Here is a 23686-nt window from a genome sequence, read left to right as displayed (position 1 = left end):
GCAATGCACATTTACGCTCACAGTCATTCCCAGAGCTCCATTTAGAGTGTTAAACCAGCCTACCATGCAAGTCTTTGGAATGTGGAAGGAAACCAGAGTACCCAGAGAAAACCCACACATGCAAACTCTACAAGTGGACCGACCTGGATTTGAACCCAGGTCCCCCACTGTGAGGCCGACGCGCTAACCACTCATTCGCCGGGCCGCCCACAGTATATATAAAATATGATAATACATTTGGGCGAGGAGCCGCATGTGGCTCGAGAGCCCTACCCCTGAATGAATGAATTATTTTAAGACACGTTGGTTCAAAGCTAATCATGAAAGACATCAAATCTGCCAACCGGCCCGCCCTATGCCGAAACCCCAGTAATTTTGACATGGAGACTTCTCAGTAAAATTTAGTGGCTGCAGCATATAGTCTGGTGCACCCAAAAGGTCAAAATGCAACACATGACGATAAAAATAAATATGGTTCTTTGGGGAGGGCTACTCTTTTTTTCGTAATTTTGAGGATCTTTTGGTCCATTAGCCAACTTGGGTTCATGTGTGGTATCAAGAATGAAAAAAATGTTCTCTGCGCCTCTGTCCACTTTCTCATTCATGTCTCTTGTTTGTTCCGTAAATATGGGGGATTAATTTCACTTGCTTATAAAATGGTACCCAGTGCAGCCCAGCGGGTTGAGTGGTTAGCGCGTCGGCCTCACACCTCTAGGGTCCTGGGTTCAAATTCAGGTCGGTCCACCTGTGTGGAGTTTGCATGTTCTCCCCAGGCCTGCGTGGGCTTTCTCCAGGTACTCCAGTTTCCTACCTCATTCCAAAAACATGTATAGTAGGCTGATTGGACACTCTAAATTGACCCTAGTTATGGGTGTGAGTGTGGATGGTTGTTTGTCTCCTTGTGCCCTGCGATTGGCTGGCCAATTCAGGGTGTCCCCCACCTCTGGCCCGAAGTCAGCTGGGATATGCTCCAGCACCCCCCGCAACCCTAGTGAGGATAAAGTGGTTCAGAAAATGAGATGAGATGATTAAAGAGAGTAAGTTTAGGCTGGACTTGACCATTTAGTCTTTAGCCTAACCCAGCTGACTCCGGGCGAAAGGCAGACTATACCCTAGACTGGTCGCTAGTCAGCCGTAGGGCACACAGAGAGACAAACGACCATACCGACACAATCATACCGCCAGCAATGGGAATCAAGCCCCCGCCTGCCCGCACCGAAGTCAGGCGGGTGAACCTCTACACCACGAGGCAGCTTCCCTTACAAGCAGCAATAGATAGTATAAAATCAAGGAGTATCCATTCACACCAAAGTTGACTTAAGTGCTCACATGATCCTGGCAATTTAAAATAAGTCACAACAAATAGTGTCTCTATAACAGTAGTACGGAAGGGTCTTTATTTGCCATCACTTGCTGACATCCAATTTCCCAATTTTTTTCTTTCTTTTTTTAAAGTCTGTGTGTTTGAGAGAGGGGTGGGGCAATAAAAAAGGCACCATGCTGTTTCTATGGCAACTGGATTCTTTCAAGTTTTGGCCCCTTTTTACAGATGGCTATAACAACCCGATCTGCGCTGTTCTCCCCCATCCTTCTGCCTCCATTTCTCGCTCTCTCTCTCGCTCCCTTCACAACATCAAAATGTTCTCTTTGAAGACTTAAGCTGATTCCAAGTCACACCCAAATCTATTTCTGGCTCCATTCAACACCGAGGTTGTTTGCAGTGTTGCGCTTGACGTCTGTGTGCATGCATAAAAAGACAAAAGTGAAATAAAGGAGTCAGTGCTCTTCAAACCGGTGATGTGGCGGAAAAACTGCACACATGGAATAAGTGATTGAAATGCTGCCTGCTAGTTGCTGATAATGACAATAAGTATTGCGCCAAGTATTTGAGTAAATGTGAGCATGAGCTGTGCACCAGCACAGGCAGGCCTTTAAACAACAATCCTCAAAAGCAAAGTGGGAGTTGGGGGGCTGCAAGTGCAGAGGTAGATTGTGGAAGATGAAAGGAGCAAAAGGGAGGAAGGAAAGGAAGAACCAGAGGAGAGGAAGCGTTTCATGTTATGTTGTGTCATGTACCACAGTATCAATAGCATGTACCACCCAAGTGAATATGAAATATTAATTAGAAAATCCAGAAATGTTGAATCTTTTAAAAGCCTGGAGCAGATTTAAAGCATTCAAAGGTAACCCACCTTTATCCCACTTGACACGTTCTTTGAATTGAAATTTCTATAATGCGGGATGATAGTACAGATATAATAGCTCCAGCTACAGTTCAGGTGAGTGGAAATATTCACATAGCTTAGTAGTAGTAGTGGCAATTTCTTGGTTTAAATAGGTAAAGGCTATGTTTGTAAATCTTCTTGGTGCTCGAAAAATATCGCTACAGGGGTTTTTCGTCCTGCAATAATGAGGTGCCAAGCGGCCATGCCAGTGTGAAACCCCTGTCGACACACTTGCTTTTATTCCCCCCCAAACCTTTCCAGATTTCTTTTGTGATGTTCTTAGGTGGTCATGCCAGCCAGTGTATTATCAGAAGGAAGGACACGTACTGTATCCTTTCATAATGTTTATGCAATGAGATAGTGTTACCTCTACTTACAAATTTAATTGGTTCCAGAACATGTTTCGTAACTCTGCTTTTTCGTAAATACAGCTGTATTTTATGTGTAAATTGTCCCAATTTTGTATTAAATGTGAGAAAAACCAAATTATAAGAAAATTATTAATGTATTAAAATGAATAACAAGGAAGCAAAACGTAACCTGAAAATTTTGTATGTAGAAGCATTTGGAAGTAGAGGTACAACTGTACTATGTTTTAGGATTTCATATCAAGGATCTGTCTCTCTCTTTACACTTTTTTTTCAACAAAATAACATTGTAGAGACCGGAGGTTGTGTCGACATAAGAAAACAGATTGGTAAAATGCAAATTCCATGCTACTAGAGGCAACAATAACAGTGAAGTGCATTGAGTGCAGCTATTCGCATTTATTCACTTCCCACCAGGGGATCTTCTCTCTTCTTGCCCCCTTTTGAGCAGCAAACCCAAATCTGGAAACAAACAAACTTTGCTGTACAAGGCAATGGCTGGGGGCAGTGCTGTGTGTGTATATTGAGTTAACATGGATTGAACCAGATGTGGAATGAATGACTGAATGAATATATATATATATATATATATATATATATATATATATATATATATATATATATATATATATATATATATATATATGTTTTTTGAACGAATTCCTTCGGGAGCTAATAAGCCAATTTTGGCGGCAGTTAATTTTCATTTAGAAGTGTCAGTTTTCAGTAGACTACACAGTTTCGTTTTGGATTTCTCAAGTTAAAAAAGAAAAGCAACAAGTTTAAATCTCTGAACTCAACTTTGAACTACTTGGCGTGGGGTACCTGCTAGTATTAAACCTTGTCCTTTTTGTGCAATCTTACTTCTGACATGGCTGATTGTTAAAACAGGATACAGCAAGAAGAGAAAAAGTAAGTAAAGGAGAGCTCAAATATGTTTTCTGTTTTAATTGTGACCATGATACTTCATCTTTCTCATATATTGCATTGTGTGGTTGGGAGTAGTGAATTGCAGGAAAATTATCAGCAATAATATTGCAGTGCTTTTAATTTAGAATAGTTATTACAAATAAATGTATAATTTCTAATCTTCACATGTCAATATTGAGGGATGCGCTGTTTTATAGGTATATATGATTAATTGGCCTCTCCCCATCCTATAGTAAACCAGAATATTTGGCCGCAAGGGGCCCCAAAGTAGGTAGAAATCACCGAGTGCAACCAGATTCTGGTCTTTTTGGAAAGACGTTGAAGTGGAGAAGGGGGAGTGAATAAAGAATGTCAGCCTTACTCTTGAAGCCCCGCGACTGATTGACACAGATGGAAAGCATTAGCTGCTGTTCCACTGCAAAGGATGGATTATTAGATGGAGAGGCTGAAGTTGTGTGGAGTGAGCGGGTGGAGAAAGAAAAGGAAGAAAAGGGGAGAGAAAGGGAAAGGCTGTTGGGGTGAGGTCAAAGTAATGCCTGGTCATTTGAATGATGCTGGCTTGGCCTAAATTGACGCCATGAGACAATGACATTGAACAATGTTTATCATTGCGGTTGGAATTGGCAGGGGTATAGAAGTGACATAGTATATTCGAATGAGGCAGACTCCAAGTACACCGTCACAAATTACTACAACTTCAATATGTTTGATACAGTTCTTGCGCTACTTAGTGAAATAAAATGAGTCAATTAACAAAATCCTCATTTGACTATAAAACAAAATTACAGAATTACTGACGAATCCTTTTAATTTAAAGTGTGTCTTTGTTTAGTTTTTTTTTGGTTTTAAGATAAAGAACACTTTCGGCGTTTCTGGTTCTTGCTTTTGCGATATTTATGTACTTAATTCTTGTTCTATTTATACCCTACTGTTTCATACTTTCATGCACATGTACTCTAAAAACAAATGTCCCTTGACGAATTGAAGATCCCAACGTGCACAATCTTTTCATTCGCCTGTCCTAATTGATTGACACGCTGTTTGGTTTTCAGTTTCTGCCGCCAGCACCGTCTTTTGAAGGCATCGAGAGTGAGTGAGGCACAGCGCCCCCGTGCACCCGTTTCACTCAAACCCCGAGACCTGTGCAGGGGATCTGGGTCACGTTGTGGTCATTACTTACCTACACTGCACATTGTTCAAAATGATTGCATAGATTTGTGAGTCTTTTAGATTTCAGTTCAGCATTTCAATCTCTTTCTAAGTCAAGCTGTTATTTCCACAGTAGTAGCGATGGATCATGTGAATTCAAACCTGTGAAGCATGAATAGAGAGGAGGAATGTGCATTCATCTTCCACTCCGTTGCTCTGCTGTCATCCAAGTGGGTTCTGTGAACAAAGTTGTGGAAAAGTTTTGAACAGACATACTACTTTAACCAGAATACCATAGTTGGCTATAGAGAACACCTGGCTAAAGCCACACCAAATTTCAAAATCTAAGAAATTATAATTACACATATAAGCTGCGCCTGACTATAGGACATGGGTATATGTTTTAATACATCAAAATATGTTACTCAGAATTAACATTAATTAGTTAATTAATAATTAACATCATGTATATGCTGAATTATGTCCTCATTGATAAGCAGATGTTTCACAGGTCTCACTATGTTTACAGCCAGCTTTAAAGCACAAATTATTTAACTTTTAAAATCCAGGTCGCTACAATTACTCAGGAGAAAAAAAAGAATAAACAAAAGACACTTGACCTTGAAATGTCAACTTGCCGTCGAATACTCCCCATAAATCATAAGCACTTGATGAGATGATGTGGATGTTCATTCTTTTAAAATTCTTCTACATATTCATAACAAGTCTGAACTAATCGGACAGACACTTCTTTGCGGAGAAAATATTTATACTCGCAAACCAACAAAGTAAATTAGTGTGCTAGCATGGCAGCGTTGTTGCGGCAAACTCTGAATATCCTATTTTCGTTGACATGCAACATTAATTACGTTTAAGGTGGTGTTTTTACATTTTAAATGGAAGTATGAATTAATGACAAAATAGTTTTCAAAAGGAGTATTAATCTGCACAGACCCAGCATGTAGGCAGTGAAAGATCACTTGACAGCCTCACTTCACTTCATTTTTCCAAAGTCAGGACAAGCAGAGGTCAAGCACCTGTCAGCCTCTCAACAAAACACATCTCATGTTACCCAACAATCGGGGACTTGTTAGAGGATTCCATCACTGCCAACACTGAAACAGGATCTTCCACACACCTTATCCTACCTATACTTTTTCTCTGCCATCATTCTTACCCCGTTCTTCTACTTTCTTGCTCAAAGTATAAGGTCATGAGAGGTAACCATTTGCTACTACTACTATAAGGTATATCTATAATAATTAGTTAGACACACTCTCACACACTCTCACACACACTCACACACACACACACTCTCACGCACACACTCTCTCACGCACACACACACACACACTCACACACACACTCTCACACACACACACACTCTCACACACACACACACACTCTCACACACACACTCTCACACACACACTCTCACACACACACTCTCACACACTCACACACACACTCACACACACACTCTCACACACACACACACTCACACACTCTCACACACACACGCAGTTAAAAAGAGTGCACTTGAACAGAAGGTTAAATGGGTAGAAGAAAATGCATTTAGTTAAACAGTATATCGATCTACCATTTATCACTCATTAAAAAATCTGAATGAAAAACAGAACTATAAAATATTCATCAAAATAGAAAAAAAACTTTATAGTCACAAGTCACAGGGATAAATCTAATTCAAGCCTTCCAAACAATTAGTTCCTCCTTCAAGGATGTTTATTCCTTCAAATTGTTAAATTAAACAAGTTCAAACAGAATAAACATGTGTTGGGTTTCTTTTCTTTCCAGAGCAATCAAATGTATTATCTTCATCAATATTGCATGAATCAGCAAGACAAACATGCATTCCTTGTTGTAGTTAACAATGGCTTAAAAATTCACATGTCAAACCTCTGAACAGTTCAAGTGAATCCCTCAACTCTCCTTTTGATCCTCCCGGCGAATGAGGACGCGGCCTGTTTCCAAAATGAACACTTCTCCATCCCAGCATTGCACCAATGGTGCAATGCTCTTCAAAAGTACCAAAATTCAGTTGCCCTTTATTCCTGATGCTTTTAAGGCACACTAATCCCACATGGCTTTTCACAGATATTTACCTATAACTCTTCACTTCCTGCCATAATCTTCCACCTTTTTATTTTCTTAAAATAGAAAATAATACTGGTGCCACAAAACTCAACATTGTTAGACTTATGCATTAAGTAATGTCAAATGTAACTATAGAAAAACATTCAGGAGAGGCAAAAATGGGCCTTCTTGTGTGGGTCCTTTAGTTTTGGAATATGATTTTGCCCCCTTTGCTTAAAACAAGAGCTTGGACACCAAGCTTGCCATTTAAAATTTATAACTACAGACAACTGCAGTTTTTAAGAACTTATTTTCTTTAGCTGCATGAACTAATCTGTCCAATTCAAATGGAAAACATAAATTTTACAGTTGGGCAGCCTTCCATCAGATAGCTCAATTTATGTTCCAGTCAGACTCAAACACATCTTTGGTTTAAAACGGAGGCCACTTCACATAGCCTTTTCATGAACTTGGTCCAAAATTAAGTCTATATTATGCTTACCGTATTTTCACGACTATAAGGCGCACTTAAAAGTCTTAAATTTTCTCCAAAATAGACAGGGTGCCTTATAATCCAGTGTACTTTATATATGGAATAAAAATTTAAATGTCATTCATTGAGGGTGCGCCTTGTAATATGGTGCGTAGTCGTGAAAATACGGTACACTAAAATATTGTTAAAATCTTCTCAAGAATGTAGAATCTGTTAAAATGTCATTTCAATCTAAAACATGATTTTTAAAGTCCAATGGTTGTGAATAAAGTTTTTCTGGCCTGGTTAACCTATATTTCCTTCCATTTCAATACCGCCGGCCAAGGGGTGCCGGGAACCTATTCCAGTTGCTTAAGGGTGAAAGGCAAACTCCACCCTAATCTGGTTGCCAATCAGTTGTAGGGAAAACACACAGAGGCAGACAACCATACATACTTACAACCACACCACTACTGGGTGGGAATTGATGCCAAGTTTCCTGTGTCAATGTCAGGCGAAGCAACCAGTATACCATTCAAAAACATTTTCAATCAGTGATCTACAACATTAACTCAACCCAAAAACATTTTTTCAAGTTCCTATAAATCATTTGTTAATAATAAACCCCCAAACATACCTTTGGACTCATTCCTTGAGCCAGCTTCTGCTCCTAATGGAACTATGTCATGGATTTACACTTATATTAATTCCCGTCATCTTGAATTTGCCAAAAGCGCTCTGTGAAGTAGACATTGATTTGTCCATAATTCCTCTAATTATGAAAAACATGGTTAGATTTGATGTCAAAGTTATTAACTTAGTCCACTTTATGGAGGTGGGCTCTCGAAAATTAACCAAAATATGGACCCAACTTGTGAGAGGTTCTGCCATCATAAGTGTTTTGGTCATTCCATGTTCTAATTTGCACTTTTATAAATATCAAAGGTTACTTACTCATTTACCCTTTCAGGCACAATGGTTGAAAGTTGAAAATGAAAACTTTTTGGTCATTAAAAAAAGTTTATATTGATATTTAAGATCTTTATACAAAAGACTATAGCCCCCATTGACTCGGAGTGTAAAAGTGGATTGGACATTTGGCATCGTCTAAGGCAGCTGTTCTGATTTTCTTAAGTGGGAAATGGCGGCATGACGGCTTAGTAGTTAGTGTCTTGGCCTCATAGTTCTGGGTTCAAATCCAGGTTGGTCCACCTGTGTGGAGTTTGCATGTTCTTCCTGGGCCTGCGTGGGTTTTCTCCAGGTTCTCTGGTTTCCTCCCACATTCCAAAAACATGCATGGTAGGCTGATTGGACACTCCAAATTGCCCTTGGGTATGAGTGAGTGTGAATGATTTTCCTTTGTCTCCTTGTGCCCTGGGACCGGCTGGTCATTGATTCAGGGTGTCCCCCACCTCTGGGGCGAAGTCAGCTGGGATAGGCTCCAGCACCCCCTGTGACCCTAGTGAGGATAAAGTGGTTCAGAAAATGAATGAAAGTTGGAAATGTGATTTCAGCTTTTCCATTTAAAAGGTCAGTGAAATACAGTAACCTGAAATAAAATGCCCACATCTTATACACTCGCACAAGCATTGTTATGAAAACTACCTTCCAATCATGTTTTATTTCACACGGGCAAGTAGTTTTGCAGTACTACTAATGTTATTACCAACTGACCCTCAAGAATTCCAAAACAACTCAATTGTACCACCTTCTGTCCGAAATGAATACTGTTCTGACTCATTTAAAATAGGAAGGGAAAAGGTTTTGCTCCCATCTATTGACCAGATGTTGCACAACAATATGCTCAAATATTACACACTATTCCCAAAAAGAATTAATCACATTGATCTACTGTATAAACCAAACATTTAATAAATGATTGCAATACAAAACACCTGTGCAAAAAATATTCATATAAACAATAGGCCTCTTGCTCAAATGGTATAAAGATAATCATGTAAACTTCCTTTAACAGGCACCCAATGATTTTATGGTTTGTTCTTTAAAAAAAAAAAAGCAAAACAAAAGTTTCACCAAATGAAAAAGAATTTGTTTTGATGAAGAATTCACAGTTTGGTGTACAATTTATGCAATTATTTGAATTGCTGCATTGCAAAAATGCTATATGCTATACATGTGACTGAGACAAATAATTTAAAAAAGATTATTATTTGGGAGAGATTATGAGGACAGCAACATATTAAAGGGAAAAGGGATTGTGCTCAGCATCTATCGCTGTCAACCGCAGCCAACCAATGATTTGAAATGAATCATACTTACTAAAGTATATAACTTATGTTGTCAATGTTGTTGTCACTTTCTAACTTGGTCTGTGCATTATTAAACAAAATAAAGCAAAACAAAAGACTCATTTGCTTTCAACATTACAGAGGGGAAAACAACGAGAACACAAGGAAATGAGTGATTCACAAGTAGTCAACTCTCACCAACATTCAGTACACATTTCTTTTGATCTCCTTCTGGAATTCATGTTTCCAGCTAATCAACATCAAACATTGGGAAAGATGACAGGGGAGTTAAGAGATATTTAAATTGCTGTCCAAATAAGAACCCCTGTAATCTGTTTTCAGGTTAATTTAGCACTAGGCAAGATTTGCACTTTAAATGTTAATTATGAGGCCCAAATATTTAAACAGACATTAAAGAAACATATTTTTGGAAGTACTTTTAACACGGTTCACAATAGTGAGGCTGGGCTTTTCCCATTTTTAAAGTCAATTGTCTGCCCGTAAATGTTACTGTTTCAATTCTAGGTTTACAACAGATGTTCCACCCTACGCAAATCAGTCAATTACAAGATAAGGTCAAAGTCTTCGTTCAGGTTGCCACAGCTCTAGACTAAGTAAAATTATTATTATTTTGTTTGTCAATGTTGCTAATGTTCAAGTGTAGTTTGTTAGCCTTGTATTTCTGATTGAAATACATTGGTATGATAATGCAGCTTGATTCTCCACTGCAAAAGACTTATCTGGCAACCAAAAAGGTTTGTTTTTCAATAGTTTCATCCTGCAACCTCATGGTGTCCCTTTCTTCTGCCCATAGTTGGCTGGGATAGGCTCCTGCACCGCCCCCCACCCCTGGAAAGTGAATGAATGAAAGGACCCTGGCTGCAGTATCATTGATAGCCACCAATCTTACATAGTACCCCTTTAAATTGTGTTTTTTCTCTTCTAATTAAATATAATACCATCATTCTGGTAAGCCCGTGACCATCCATCCATTTAGCCCAAGAACACATTTCATAATAAAAAGGTAGCACGACCCCCCACATCTCTAATGTGGCAGTAAAAAAAACAAGGAAACTTTCCTTCAAAATTCAAACGTGGAAAAAAATACTAATAAAAATATTATCCAAAACATATGACAAACAAATGTACCTTTGCGATAATGAGTGACTACAGGTGGGAAAATCATTGATGTAATCTGGCACCGGTTTCTTGCATAAATAATGTCATCATCATCTTTTGGGGAGGTTCCTTAGGAGATGATTTGATTCCATATTTGCAGGGACTAAGGCACAAAGTGACAAAGTAGCAAAAGAAAAACGACAGTATCTACTGCATAATTGTCATTGTAGAGACATTCAGGTGTCATGTTCAAAAGGTTTTTGTCATAAAAAGGGAAAAGGGGATGAATAAATATGCTGTTAGCTGCTTGCTCAATGCAACAAATCCATGTTAAAGATCATCTTGAATCCCACCTGGAGCATGTCGTTGATCTGAGCATGTAGGAGTCAGTGCAGACCTCCAGTTATTGCTTCCTTGGCCAAGGCATGAGAAAAAGAGATTCTCATACATTCAACTGCAAAGAAGTCACACTGCTGCTACGGTCTTCAAGGAATTATTGAGTCCTGAAACACACTTGGCTGGACTTTCTTCTATTACGCCATTATTAAAAGTTGACTTGAAAATATAACTTTCTATTTCATGTAATCATTCATTCATGACTTGAAAAATCTATGTACACAAAGGCAAGTTTACAATAACAATTCATTCCGTGTTATATAAGTACACTCATTTACTTATTCTATAATTGCCCAGGGAGAACCATGCCTCTTGCTCACTCATCTGGGTCAGGTTCCAGTTTAGCTGGGGTCCTTGGGTGAAAGCACACTCACGCAAAAGGTTCCTAAAAGAAAGTCTTCGTGTGGTTAATTCTGTGCTCGGATGCCAGGATGAGAGAGTGTTTCAAACCGGTCCCAGGTGTGGTATGGCGAAGATCCCTATTTTTACCTACAGGTCTGCAGTGATGACAGCGTCATTATACATCAGCATCTCAGAGTTAGACGTGAGCAGTGCTGATGTTTGAATGTGGTCCATTTGTCCCACCGACTTCTGTGTCAGCTGTCCGTACACTTGCACCGGGCCTCCGCCGTTCCCCGGCATGATGCAGTGTGACAGCAGCGGGGTGTTGGCGTCGTGGTTGGAGCCCGTGGTAGAGGGAACGCCACTGACGTGACCCGTACTGGTGGAGCCGCTGGCGCTGCTGGGCGAGCGGCTTTTAGGGGGCGGCAGATGATGCTGGACTACTCGTGCAGGTGGCGCTGGGGGAGGGAAGTGAGCGGGAAACGCTGCGTACCCTGGTGGAATTGGGTAACCATTGACGGGGATGAAGCGCGGGTGTGTTTGAGGCACCGCCATGGGGGCCCAGGTCGGAATGGGAGCCATCTGACCCGCTGTTGGTATGCCCTGCGTGGGGTAGAGATAACCTGCGGCGGCGGCGTAGCGTGGGTTGCTCAGGTTGCTGACGGGGCTGGCGCTCAGCGAGGTGGTCTGGGTGGTGGCGTTGCCCCCGCCGCCGGAGGGGGTGCTGGAGCTGGCATGAGATGACAGCCCCTCCCAGGTTCGTAGGCGGCCGTGAATGTCCTTGAAGCGGGGTCGACGTGCTGGGCCTTCCTGCCAGCACTCGGTCATTAGACCGTAGAACCTAAGTCAGATAGCACATTATTCATTTCAACACAGATGGACACACATTGTGAGTCTTAATTCTGAACCTACGCTGTTTTAGTGTGCACTCTAAGGCAACAAAAACTTTGGGTTTGGGATCGAAGCCAGGACCGGAGAACTGTGAGGCCGACGCGCAAACCACTCAGACGCCCGGCCGGCCTACAGGTACACGGTCGATTGGTCGCCGGTCTTTTGGTCGCCCGGAAAGTTATTGATAATTACCATTTAAATTGTTGCTCAAATTCCCTAAATACAAACTGCGAATTACTATTTAGTCATACTTAATGCCCTATTAATTATTAGGCTAAAGAAAAGCTCCAAATTTCCCAGACTTTTATTGTTTTTTGTTGGAGAACTTGTTAAGACCCTGACTATCGTAGCTTCTTAAAAGGGACAACGCATGTACATACAAACTCTTATACACTCACACGTCTGCTCAGTGAAACTGCTCAGAGCCATTGTTGGCTTTTATTGATGCGTAGACCGTGTTGTTATACCTTGTTTTTTCGCTGGTCTTTTGGTTGCCCGTTTTTGCGGTCCGGGCGACCAAAAGACCGGCGACCAAAAGACCGGCGACCAATCGACCGCACACGGGCCTACAATAGTAATGTTTTGGCCCAAAAATATGTTGGTGAGAAGTTTTATTTTCATCATTACCCTTTAACTTGACTATGAATGTTTGACAACCTGCTGTGATAGTTCTGTGCTTTCAGTACTGAAAAGTAAGCTCACACGTGGCATTAACTTTCTTAAATAAACGTACAATGTTTGACATCTTTTAGATTAGATTAGATAACTTTATTCATTCCGTATTCAGGAAATTTCACCGTCACAGTAGCAAGAGGGTGAGAATACATTTTAGACATAAATAAATGTATAGGTATATAAAATAAAATAAATAGGTAATAAATAAGTTAATAAATAAATGAATACAAAAAAATACAATCAATTAGTAGTATTATCATCATTGTAAAGAGTGAGCTCTTGTGTTTTGTTTGTGCAGTGAACTTACAGGAAGTAGACAAGAAGGACATACCTTGGCGGACAATCCTCAGGACAGGGCAATAGTTGCCTTTTTCGGACCATCTCCATCACTTCCTGGTTGGAAAAACCATAATAAGGCTGTAGACCATAGCTGAAGACCTCCCACAGCACCACTCCGAAAGACCAGATGTCCGAGTCTGTGGTGAACTTTCCGTAGGCGATGGCCTCGGGAGGCATCCAGCGAATCGGAAAAAGGGTTTTGGGTTGTTGGATGCAGTAGTAGTCTGATGAGTAGATTTCTCTCGAGAGGCCCAGGTCCGATATCTTCACGTGGAGCTGCTCGCCAACCAAAATGTTCCGCGCCGCAAGGTCTTTATGGATGTAGAGGTGACTGGACAAGTACTCCATCCCAGCAGAAACCTTTGTTGTGTTCATGTAAAACAATTTAAATTCAAACCTTACAATGAAAACCACATGTAAGAATGTTTCATATATTAAATGGAAGTGAAAATTGTTTTCACTCAAAACATATAAGGGCGGTTCACGCTCCATCCTTGCCTGCATGGCCATGTGCAGGAAGTCGCTGTGATCCAGGCTGGATTTAACGGTTCCATCCTCGTCGCTGCTGCAGCCCACGTCAGAATGCGGCGAACGCATGATAAGGAACTCGTGGAGGTCGCCTTGAGGGAGAAATTCAAACAGCAAACAAACTGCCTGCTCCTGGGTCACCACACCGAGCAGGCACACCACGTTCGGGTGCTGGATCTCTGTAAGAACAGCTGCCTCCTGCAGAAGCCCGCAAAATAACGAGAGTAAAATGAACGTAGTGGGAAACCTAACAGCACAAAGTGTGTTTAAACCAGATGCTAATGTTTTATTCGCGCTTTCAAGCTTGACGTTTATCCAGACAACTTGAAAATAGAGAACTGTTGTTTATGTGCTAACCTATTTTCAGTGAACATCCTCAAACACATCTGGAGAAGAATATATACAGTCCTTTCTCAGCCACAACATTTAATGTACGCTGTGAGGAAATAAAACGGGACACGCTTCAGAGCTTGTGGGAAGACAGCGTTCCACTGGCAAAGTAGCGGCTTGTAGAAATGCATGACTGCTTGTTAATGCTACATTTGATTTTTCAAATCACCACAAATGTGGAGACTTGACACCATGTGTGTCTCCCTGAAAGGAAGGAAGCACCTACTGGTGAGCCGTAGTTCAAAATTGTGCCTGCAGCACAAACTGATCTTAGTTTTCAGCTGGACAAACTGATTCTAATCCAATTCCAATCCCCTTGAGGTTCATTAGTCTCGAGTGGCCTTTAAAAAATAAAATAAAATTAAAAACGCCCAGAATTTTGACTGCATCCTGACTAGCTGAAAGATAAGTTAAGGTCAGGTGTTTTACTGATTTCCATAAGGAAAGGAAAACATTCCTTCAGCTGGCCTAGACTTCAACCAAGAAAATGTTCTCCTACACTCCTTGGCTTGATCATAAAATGTACCTTCTGGAAGTCACTCCACTGTTGGACACTGGAGGCATCTTTTAAGGTCTTGATGGCAACCAGTTGTGCTTGGTCCATGCCCGGCAGGTAGAGATGACCTTTGTATATCTTCCCCAGGGAGCACACGCCAAGCTCTTCCATGAAACGTACCGCCGACAGGGGAAACTCTTTGGCCTTACTCTGCAGGGGAAGAACAGATTGGGGGAGAGAGTGAAAAAGCGAAAGACCAAGGATGAAAAGCAATAAGGTCACTCTTGTCCTGTTAGGTATGTGGACTTTTTTTCCCATTATTGTCCCGTATCCCACGCTGCCACGTATATCACAATATATACTACAGTTAAAAAAACTCCCTCCTCAAACTTTGGTACATACATACATATATACATATATATATATATACATATATATATATATATATATATACATATATATATATATATATATATATACATATATATACATACATATATATATATACATACATATATATACATACATATATATATATATATATATATATATATATACATACATACATATACATATATATACATACATATACATATATATATATATATATATATATATATATATATATATATATATATATATATATATATATATATATATATGTACATATATTGGATTGGATTGGATAACTTTATTCATCCCGTATTCAGGAAATTTCATTGTGACAGTAGCAAGAAAAGGCATAGTTATAAGTTACATATACATATACACATATACACACACTTCTATATACACACACATACACACACGAAACCTGCGTCGTAGGTAGCATTAGTGTAAAGATGGTTGCACACACATATATAATATATATATATATATATATATATATATATATATATATACATATATATATATATGTGTATATATGTGTGTATATATATATGTATATATATACAGAGTACATTGGCTTCATACAAAACCCACATTTTCCATAAGAAAATAATCAGACAGCTTGATACTTGAAAGTAATCAAACATCACAATATGTGTTTAATGCCCAAAAAATTCCAATGGATTTTCTTTATGAAAAGGGAATTGAAAGAATGTTGCCAAATTGACAGACTCAAAGACTGATGATGCTCTCCAGTAGTGCAATGACACGCTTCCACGAGCTTTGATGGGGGGGTTGAAAGTATGTGTGATGTACACATGTTTTTAGTTAAAAGTTAGTTTCACCCCTTTTCCCACCCCACCCAAAGCCTCAGATCCTTCTTACACTGCCACATTTTGTTTGTAAGTGTTATGTATGTGTGTCTAAGTGGTTTGTCACAGGTATTGACCTCTGTATGATCTGGATCAGAAGACAAGCAGTTACTGAGCGGAAAGAGAAGACAAAATACTTTTCTGGTAGTAAGGAAATACAATGCAACATTATGCTATGAGACCTCAACATCTAAATATTTATATAATTTCGTTTCAAAGTTGTAAATAATACAAGCCGCTTTTTATTTTTCTAGTTTTGGTGTATTATTTAGCCGAGACCGACCAAAGTAAGGAAATGTTCATTAAAATTAATGTTATCATGTTGGGATGAAGCTAAAAGTCAGTGGAAGTATTTTAAATTGCAAGAGAGAAAAAAAAATAAACTTGACTAATTGACTATCTTGACCATTCCGTGCCTGAAACTAAACTGTACCTGTCAATATGGTGAGAGTCCCTTTTGGAACGGTCAGTAATCACACCTCCCCGTATGGATCCTTCAAACTCCACACAATTCATACATACCCGTCAGAAAAATGCGATTCTAAACTTTACAAGTTCATTCAAGGCCACAAGTACAGTAACATCGGGCCTGTCGTCCTCAATGGTAAACAAAAGATAGTATTGAGGTGTGACAGCTCTCCCAGATTTTATAGTTGTCTCAACAGTCACTGATGGTAGTATAGTACATTCCACCTTGAACATAGGAAGACAGCTCGTCTCAATCATTATTCCGCCACTGCTACCAAAATGATGTAGTCGGACAAAGATGCATGCAGCCTAAAAGTGTGCCGAGTGCTGACTGTCGAAGCAGTCACTGTCCAAGACGTGAGTGGACGTGTAGATGTCAAAAGAAGTGGAGTCAAACATTCCAGGACTTGCAAGACTTTGATGAAAAGATAAGAAAATCTCAACAACACACAAATGCAGCAGTCAGTGGCTTAACACACACACTTGTAGGTGCAGTGTTTTGACTGCTTGTTGTAGTCTGCTTTTCTGACTTCAAAAGAGAAACTCAAGACTTTAGAGTTACCACAGAATAGCGGATCTAATGGAGCGTACAAGGATATAGAATGTGTGCTTGTGTTCATATGCGATACATATGTGCAGAGGCGGTCCGGGTCTAAATGGAACCCTGGAAGGACAGAGGCTTTTGTTAGTGTGTGTGTGCGCGACCTGCGAGAAGATGGGAATTGCGGGGGTTAGTGTACTAGCGGAGAACTACTTGCTCTACCCACTAGCAGATTGGTCAGCTGGGTGTGGGGGTACAAGTACACGATCACTCACGCAGTTCCAAGCTCCGCTCCTAGCAATTGGGGGTCCTGGGCGACCGCCCAACCAGCCCGTGTTAGGAACCGCCATTGCATGTGTGTTTTTAAAATACATTCATTCATCCATTTTCTGAACCGCTTAGCCTCACAAAGGTCACGGTGGGTGCTGGAGCCTATCCCAGCTAACTGCGGGCATGTTTTTGGGACGTGGGAGGAAACCTGAATACCAGGAGAAAACCCACGCAAGCCTGAGGAGAACAGACAAACTCCACATAGTGAGGACAGACCTGGGATCGAACCCTCGACCCCAGAACTATGACACGGACGTGCTAACCACTCGTCTGCCCGTTCACATTTTTAAAATGCAAGAAATATAATGTGGTATTTTCTAACATGAAAGCTCAATTAGTTTTTAGTGTTGTCGTACAGAGGTTTTATTGCGAACTGTAGAAATATTAAAACATTTGAAACACAATTTTGGATGATTCAGTTAAGTGACAACTTAATTTCTTATGAAGGTAAAGTGGCCATATCATATGAAAAAGCCTTTGATCGAAAAAAATGTGTAATCTTACAAGGACCAAGTATAAAAAAAATTATAAAAGCGATTGTCAAAATGTAGACCAGGGGCTTTGGGTTTTTCATTTTCATACCTATCTTTCCGTACAATTAAAAACAGATATTTACATACAATGGATAAATGCAAACACCTTTTTTCCTAATACACTATCAAACAAAAAAAAGGACTTCCTGTGTGTGGCTCCAGTTTTTTTACCTAGGTCTACAATGTCGTGTGTCTTGTGTCTGCCTTGCTAGTGCAACCAAGAAATTTCCCAAATACGGGATGAAATACAGTTCTAATCTAATCTAATCTAATCTAAATTAAGGCCTCAAATATCAGTATGTCACAACACAAGTTTCAAGTGAGCAAAGCTGAAAATGCTGTGCTCTCGGCTCCTACGAAAGAGACAGTGGATTTTTTAAAATATTCTTCCAAAAATGCCCCCCAAAAGCAATCGGTTGCCTTGTCTTGTGTTCTCAGTCTTTATGTGTACATGTGTTGTTAAATGTGACATACCTTTGGTTTGTATGCTGTTGTGAGCATGGACATCTCGACATTTTGCCCACGGACCGGTTTGGGCTGGCGAGGCGCGGGTGGCCTAGCAGACTTCTGGTTATTGCGACACACGCAAATGAAGAAGAAGAGCAAGGCGATGGCCAATGGGATGGCCACACTTGGAACCAGAATGTACAAGATCTCCATGTTGCCCCCACTTGACTTCTCCTTATGGTCTAAAGAAAATTTGAAGTTAGACATATCAATTTGTTGTAATCAATCTATGTTGACTCGACGGTAAACAATGACTCACCACATATAGGAATGTCACAGAGTTCCATGCGGACCCCCTCATCCAATGTAAAGCACCAGGGGGCCTCATGTTTGTTTCCTGGGTTGCGGCAGTACGAATGACCTCCATTGAGCTCTGGGTAGCGGACAGCCATGAAGTTGTGGCTATGAGGATATTGGGAATTCCACGGCTGACATTGACGCCCTGATTTAGTCATACTAATGGTGCCGCGGTACTCTGAGCCGCTGCTGTTGTAACATTTGTGATCTGATGAAGACCAAAGAAGGCATTAAGTCTGTTAAGCAAGCGGTAAAATGTCAAAAATTTGAATTCTAAGACTTGCTTCAACTAACAAGTCTATGAATGAGAAACCCTTTACTTTTGTTGATAGGCTCCGCCATGGGGATGCCTATTCGTAGACAGTTAGCTGCCTCGAGACTGTCCGTGGCTGCCAGATCATCACAGTTAGGCAACTTGAGTCTCTTCAGGATGATGGGGTTGGAACGGGCAATGATGTACTCGGTTTTGCACAAGTCATTCTCCAGGATCTCGCACTCATCCTTGCAAAGGTCTCGAGGTTTGTCTGCTCCGGAGCTGCGATCGCATGTCGGGAAGGCGAAGTGGCAGAGGGAGGGGATGGCAAACTGCGAGCAGCGATCTGAAAGATGGTTGGACGTTCCGATCATGGTGAATGCCGCTGGGGAGAGAAATGGAAAACAGATCTTGTTAACTGTGCAAAGATCAAAGTGATCAACTGACAATAAAAAAAACTGCAGTTTTAAATGCATCGGAGTATGATTCATAGCCTGTGCAGTTATTTGAAACACATGCTCCTTTTTGGTGGGGATTATCACTAAAGCAGCTATTTCTGTGTGTACGTGGGTGGGTAGTGGGTCAGGCAATTAACGGGGAATACGGAAAATTGGCTAATTTCCAAACCACAAGCACACATTCTTCAGGTAAAGCCAATATTCAAAATGATTTAAGACCACTTGAAACACCCAGTTAGTGTTTTAAAGTGTTTTAAAAGCGTAGTTCTATTTCGCACCTTGCACTAATACGTGGCATTGTAAATTTGCATTGTCAGTGGTCCTCATGTCCCACATAGGTATTTGCCATCATTAGTAGAATTAATAACATATGCATTACCTAATCCTCTGGCATGTCTGCATTTGGATGAGGCAATGATTGAGAGGACTAAAAACATAGCACTTTAATTCTATTCAAATCCCGGGAAAAAGGTTCTATGAGTAGGTAAACACATACATTTATAGAGATGTAACATTTCTATTTGGTGTCAAATGGCCAAAAACATGATGTTGTTGGACATTTGACACCTGATCTTGGACTCAAATGGGTTACAATTTATCAATAAATGGAAAAAACAATGAAGAAAACTTATGTGATGTAATTAGAATACAATAAATGGGTGGAATTAAAGAAACTTAAATGTAAATGCTGTGTATTAAATCAGGTTATCTAAAAAACTCAATCGTAAAAAAAGCAGCAAAATATTGTTTTTAACCAAGAACATACATGATAATGAAAAATCTGTGAAATGTACATTTGCTGACAAACTGTCATAAGACTAAAATGTAAGTGATGTTCAGGGGTATATTTAATTCCAATTCATTTAAATATTTTAGAGACATTTTGAACATCACGACTGTCATCTATAATTAAGCAACATTTATATTTTCAAGAGCACTTTTGGAAATGTGACATTGGCGTACTGTATATTTCAATTCATATTTACCTAAATTGGGAGAAAACAGAAGGTGAAGACAGTTCTCACCTGTTATCTGAGTCTCAATTTCACCCTGCATCTGCAAAGAGTCGACAAAAATGCTGCGATTTCCAATGAAACGGGCACAGGCGATGCCTCTGTATGGCTGGCAAAACCCCTCTTCATCAAAATCATCCCTGAAAAACATTTTTTTTTAAGTTCAGTTTTGCAACAGCACTGTTTTTAGAAAAACTCTCGGTCACAACGTTCAGTTGACACATTTGATCCACTAGAGGGCCTCGTGTGAATGAAGAACAAAAGTGGGTAGAAAATGACAAGCCAAAAACTTGTGTTCCTATAGTATAGCTCTGAATTTCATTTTAAATCAGAAGACCCAGCCCTAAAAGATTTATTTACCTCAGGGTGAAATATTCATACATCTAACTCATGTATGATTGTCACAGTTTATTGTAGTTAATTGCACTAAAATACTTTTATGAGCCATAATTTGAAACATATGCACAAAGGAGAGTTGGGGGAGGGAGGTACTGATTATGCATTCACTACAACATTTACAACTTTTACTTCATATTCCCTGAACACTTACTTAATATGTCTACTAGCACTGTTGAATTTTTATCCACCCAGGATCCAGATAACCAAAACTATGATAGATTCAAAAAGAAAAATAGTTCTCATAAGTAAATGTGAACTACACAAAAATCCACATGCTGAATTTGCTTGGTGTGAGATCACTATGTCATGTGCTCTAAGTCGTGCCATATGGCACCTTAAGACCAGGCAATATATGAGGATAGTGCACGATAATGTGGTATATGAGATTAAAACACACAGACACACACACACAAAAACATATTGTAACTATTGGCTGACTGAAGTACAACCTCATGAACCCACACCTATTTAAAAAAATAAAGCTGTTCTACATTTCTGCAATAAATCTCATCTCGAAAAAAATAAGTCCAGTTTTATGTGATTTTTCAAAAAAAAAAAAAAAAAAAGGAAAGACTGCGTATTTGCATTATGATCACATTTCTGAAAAGCAAGCAATAAAATGAACAATTTACTGCAGAGCTATTACATTAATCAAAGCAGTGTACACTGGATAGATCTTATAAATTGGAACCTGCATTAGAGTGTCTTTATTTGATGGTCTGTTTTCATGTTGCCGAGAAGTGAAAATAACAATTTTCATACAAAATAAAACAATCAAATGCTTTAAAGATGTAAGTGGGACCCTGAACACTGAGATATTCACACGCAGACACACACAGCCCCCGAAGTTAAGAGGGCATCAAGGGTGGGCATGGGGTCATGTGGTTCCTCCTCTCTGAGGAGTGTTAAGTGACTGAGAGGTCAAGGTCAGTTCTCTACAGGTGTCCCCTACATCCAGACACACTTAAATCAACATTTCAGGCAAATAGAACCAAAACATGGGAAGCTATGACCACAACAACATAATAACATTACTTTGGTCGTGGCGTAATATGATTTCACCCTTCAAATTTGCAATTTTGCTCATTTGTTAATGCAGCAGTAGCCAGAAGACAGATAAACATTTTTCCATTTAACGTCAGATATTTTTCCTTTGGCAACAGTGGATTTGCAAATCATTATGCAGAAAAGTATTTAAGAGTTTTTGATTCTTTGTAAAGTTACTGCTGAAATGGAACATGGAAAAAACACTCAAGCATATTTAGTGAGGTATGTCTAGCCAGAAGGTGAGTTTAATTGTGCGTCATTGAAGATAATAGACATCCATCCGCTATTTTTTTATTTTTTGCCACAGACGTGCAAATAATATGTTCAAGCATACCATTCCCCACAGTGCAGCCTGAGTCTAACCAGGAAAATAAAACTGCAGCCAAGTCAAATAGCTTCAAACAAACCAACTATGTCCACAAATTGACCCCTCGCTAGTTCCTCTAAGAATTTTCTTAAGCGCCCATCCTCATTAGGGTTGTCGGCGAGGTGGAACATATCCCAGTTCACCTTGAGCGACATGGATCGATGGAGTAATTTGAATGAAGAAGATTATTTTTGAGTGGTTGCAAATGTCAATTGACAGTGTAATGAGCTTTGGGTCATTGATGATTCACAAGGTTCCTACTAATCCTTTAGTTTTCTTATGTCTGATTGACAAATAAAAAGAGCAGAAAAAGCACAACAGCCTTCTGAAAATCAGATGTGAATCTCATTGTTTTGCATATAGGTGCACTCAGTTAGTAATTATTTAGATCCTTTAATTTCAGACAAAAGTGCCAAGGGTATGCGCATACGCTCACGTAATGCGAAATCTGCGATCCAGATATGTATAAAAAGACCACGTAACTTTTAATACCAAATTGAGGACACTGATTCATTGTCAAATAACATTTTTTCCAACCTCATTATTTATTGAGGGAAGCCCTCTGTTAGCAGCCGTGTTTTTCTTGCCGCACCGGTCTGACTCACATCCATATGGACACCTGGGTGGCGCCAGTGAAAGTGCAGACACAATGCTTGATTTATGAATTACAGCACGCAGCTTGACGACACATTTATTAGGATGTCTAAAACGGACTAAAAAAAAAAAAAGGTTGTACGAAAAAACAGTCATCAAAAAAGTACAGATCATTAGATGTAATGCTTCCTGGACAGCTCGTCTATATAGGAACGTATGTATCTCAAATCCATACAAAGAATCACGGATTCATCACTATAGGAAATAATGAAAACAGGATACATGTTGAATCTGAAATCAAAATATAGGCATAAAACTGAGGATTGAAAAATATATTTAAGGACCCAAACACAGGAAAAAAAACAAAGAAAACAGATCAATTTTCCCCAAATAAAATGACATCTATTAAAAAAAAACTCCAACAAATTTGGCGAGGTGAAGTCAAGAATAAAGACAGACAAAACCATACAGAACAAAACAAGGCAAAACAGGACCACAAGAATATATGGTGCAAAATGGACAATGATGCAACAAAGACAGGAACTGAAACAGGGATCTTAAATACACAGACATGGAGTAACGGGCGTGGTGCATCTCAGGAATATGAAAGGTAGAGGTGAATTTGGGGACAGAAAGAGCAGGACACACAAAAAAAAAAAAATCACACCAATTGGCACAAAGGCAAGTCAAGAACAAATTAGGAGACAGGGAAAAGAACTAAACCTAGACACACTAAACTAACACAAACTACCATATAAAATCTACAGCATATGAGAAAACACAGATTCAGAAACGAGAGATCAAGAAACGATTTGTATAGAAATACTAAACAACATGATGTCCTCTTCACTTTTTTATACATGCAGACCCTCGCATTGAGGTATTTTTTTCATGACCGGACGTTTCGTCGACCGGGCGTTTGGTCGACCGGGCGTTTGGTCGACCGGGCGTTTG

General features: G+C 39.7%; 1 protein-coding gene across 8 annotated transcripts in view; it reads right to left on the bottom strand.

The window, feature by feature from the left end:
• Positions 1-4414: 4414 nt before the first annotated feature.
• ror1 (receptor tyrosine kinase-like orphan receptor 1) overlaps positions 4415-23686 on the bottom strand; it is a 107861-nt gene continuing 88589 nt past the window's right edge. For 4 of the 8 annotated variants that reach the window (XM_077607491.1, XM_077607494.1, XM_077607493.1 and 1 more), the window contains 8 exons: positions 20338-20465; positions 18922-19239; positions 18564-18809; positions 18272-18486; positions 14694-14873; positions 13748-13975; positions 13242-13609; positions 9088-12185 (listed from right to left, as the gene is read on the bottom strand). In XM_077607491.1, the coding sequence (XP_077463617.1) occupies positions 11492-12185; positions 13242-13609; positions 13748-13975; positions 14694-14873; positions 18272-18486; positions 18564-18809; positions 18922-19239; positions 20338-20465 (2377 nt within the window). In that variant the 3' untranslated portion in view covers positions 9088-11491. Of the gene's footprint in view, positions 4910-9087; positions 12186-13241; positions 13610-13747; positions 13976-14693; positions 14874-18271; positions 18487-18563; positions 18810-18921; positions 19240-20337; positions 20466-23686 lie in introns of those variants that run through there. The other 4 variants (XR_013301377.1, XR_013301375.1, XR_013301374.1 and 1 more) reach the window with 4 other exon arrangements.

The sequence above is a fragment of the Stigmatopora argus genome, chromosome 8 (assembly GCF_051989625.1).
Source record: "Stigmatopora argus isolate UIUO_Sarg chromosome 8, RoL_Sarg_1.0, whole genome shotgun sequence".
In the NCBI taxonomy this organism is placed as follows: domain Eukaryota; kingdom Metazoa; phylum Chordata; class Actinopteri; order Syngnathiformes; family Syngnathidae; genus Stigmatopora; species Stigmatopora argus.
The sequence above is the reverse complement of the archived record's forward strand: the minus strand, read 5'-3'. Positions and strand labels throughout refer to the sequence as shown.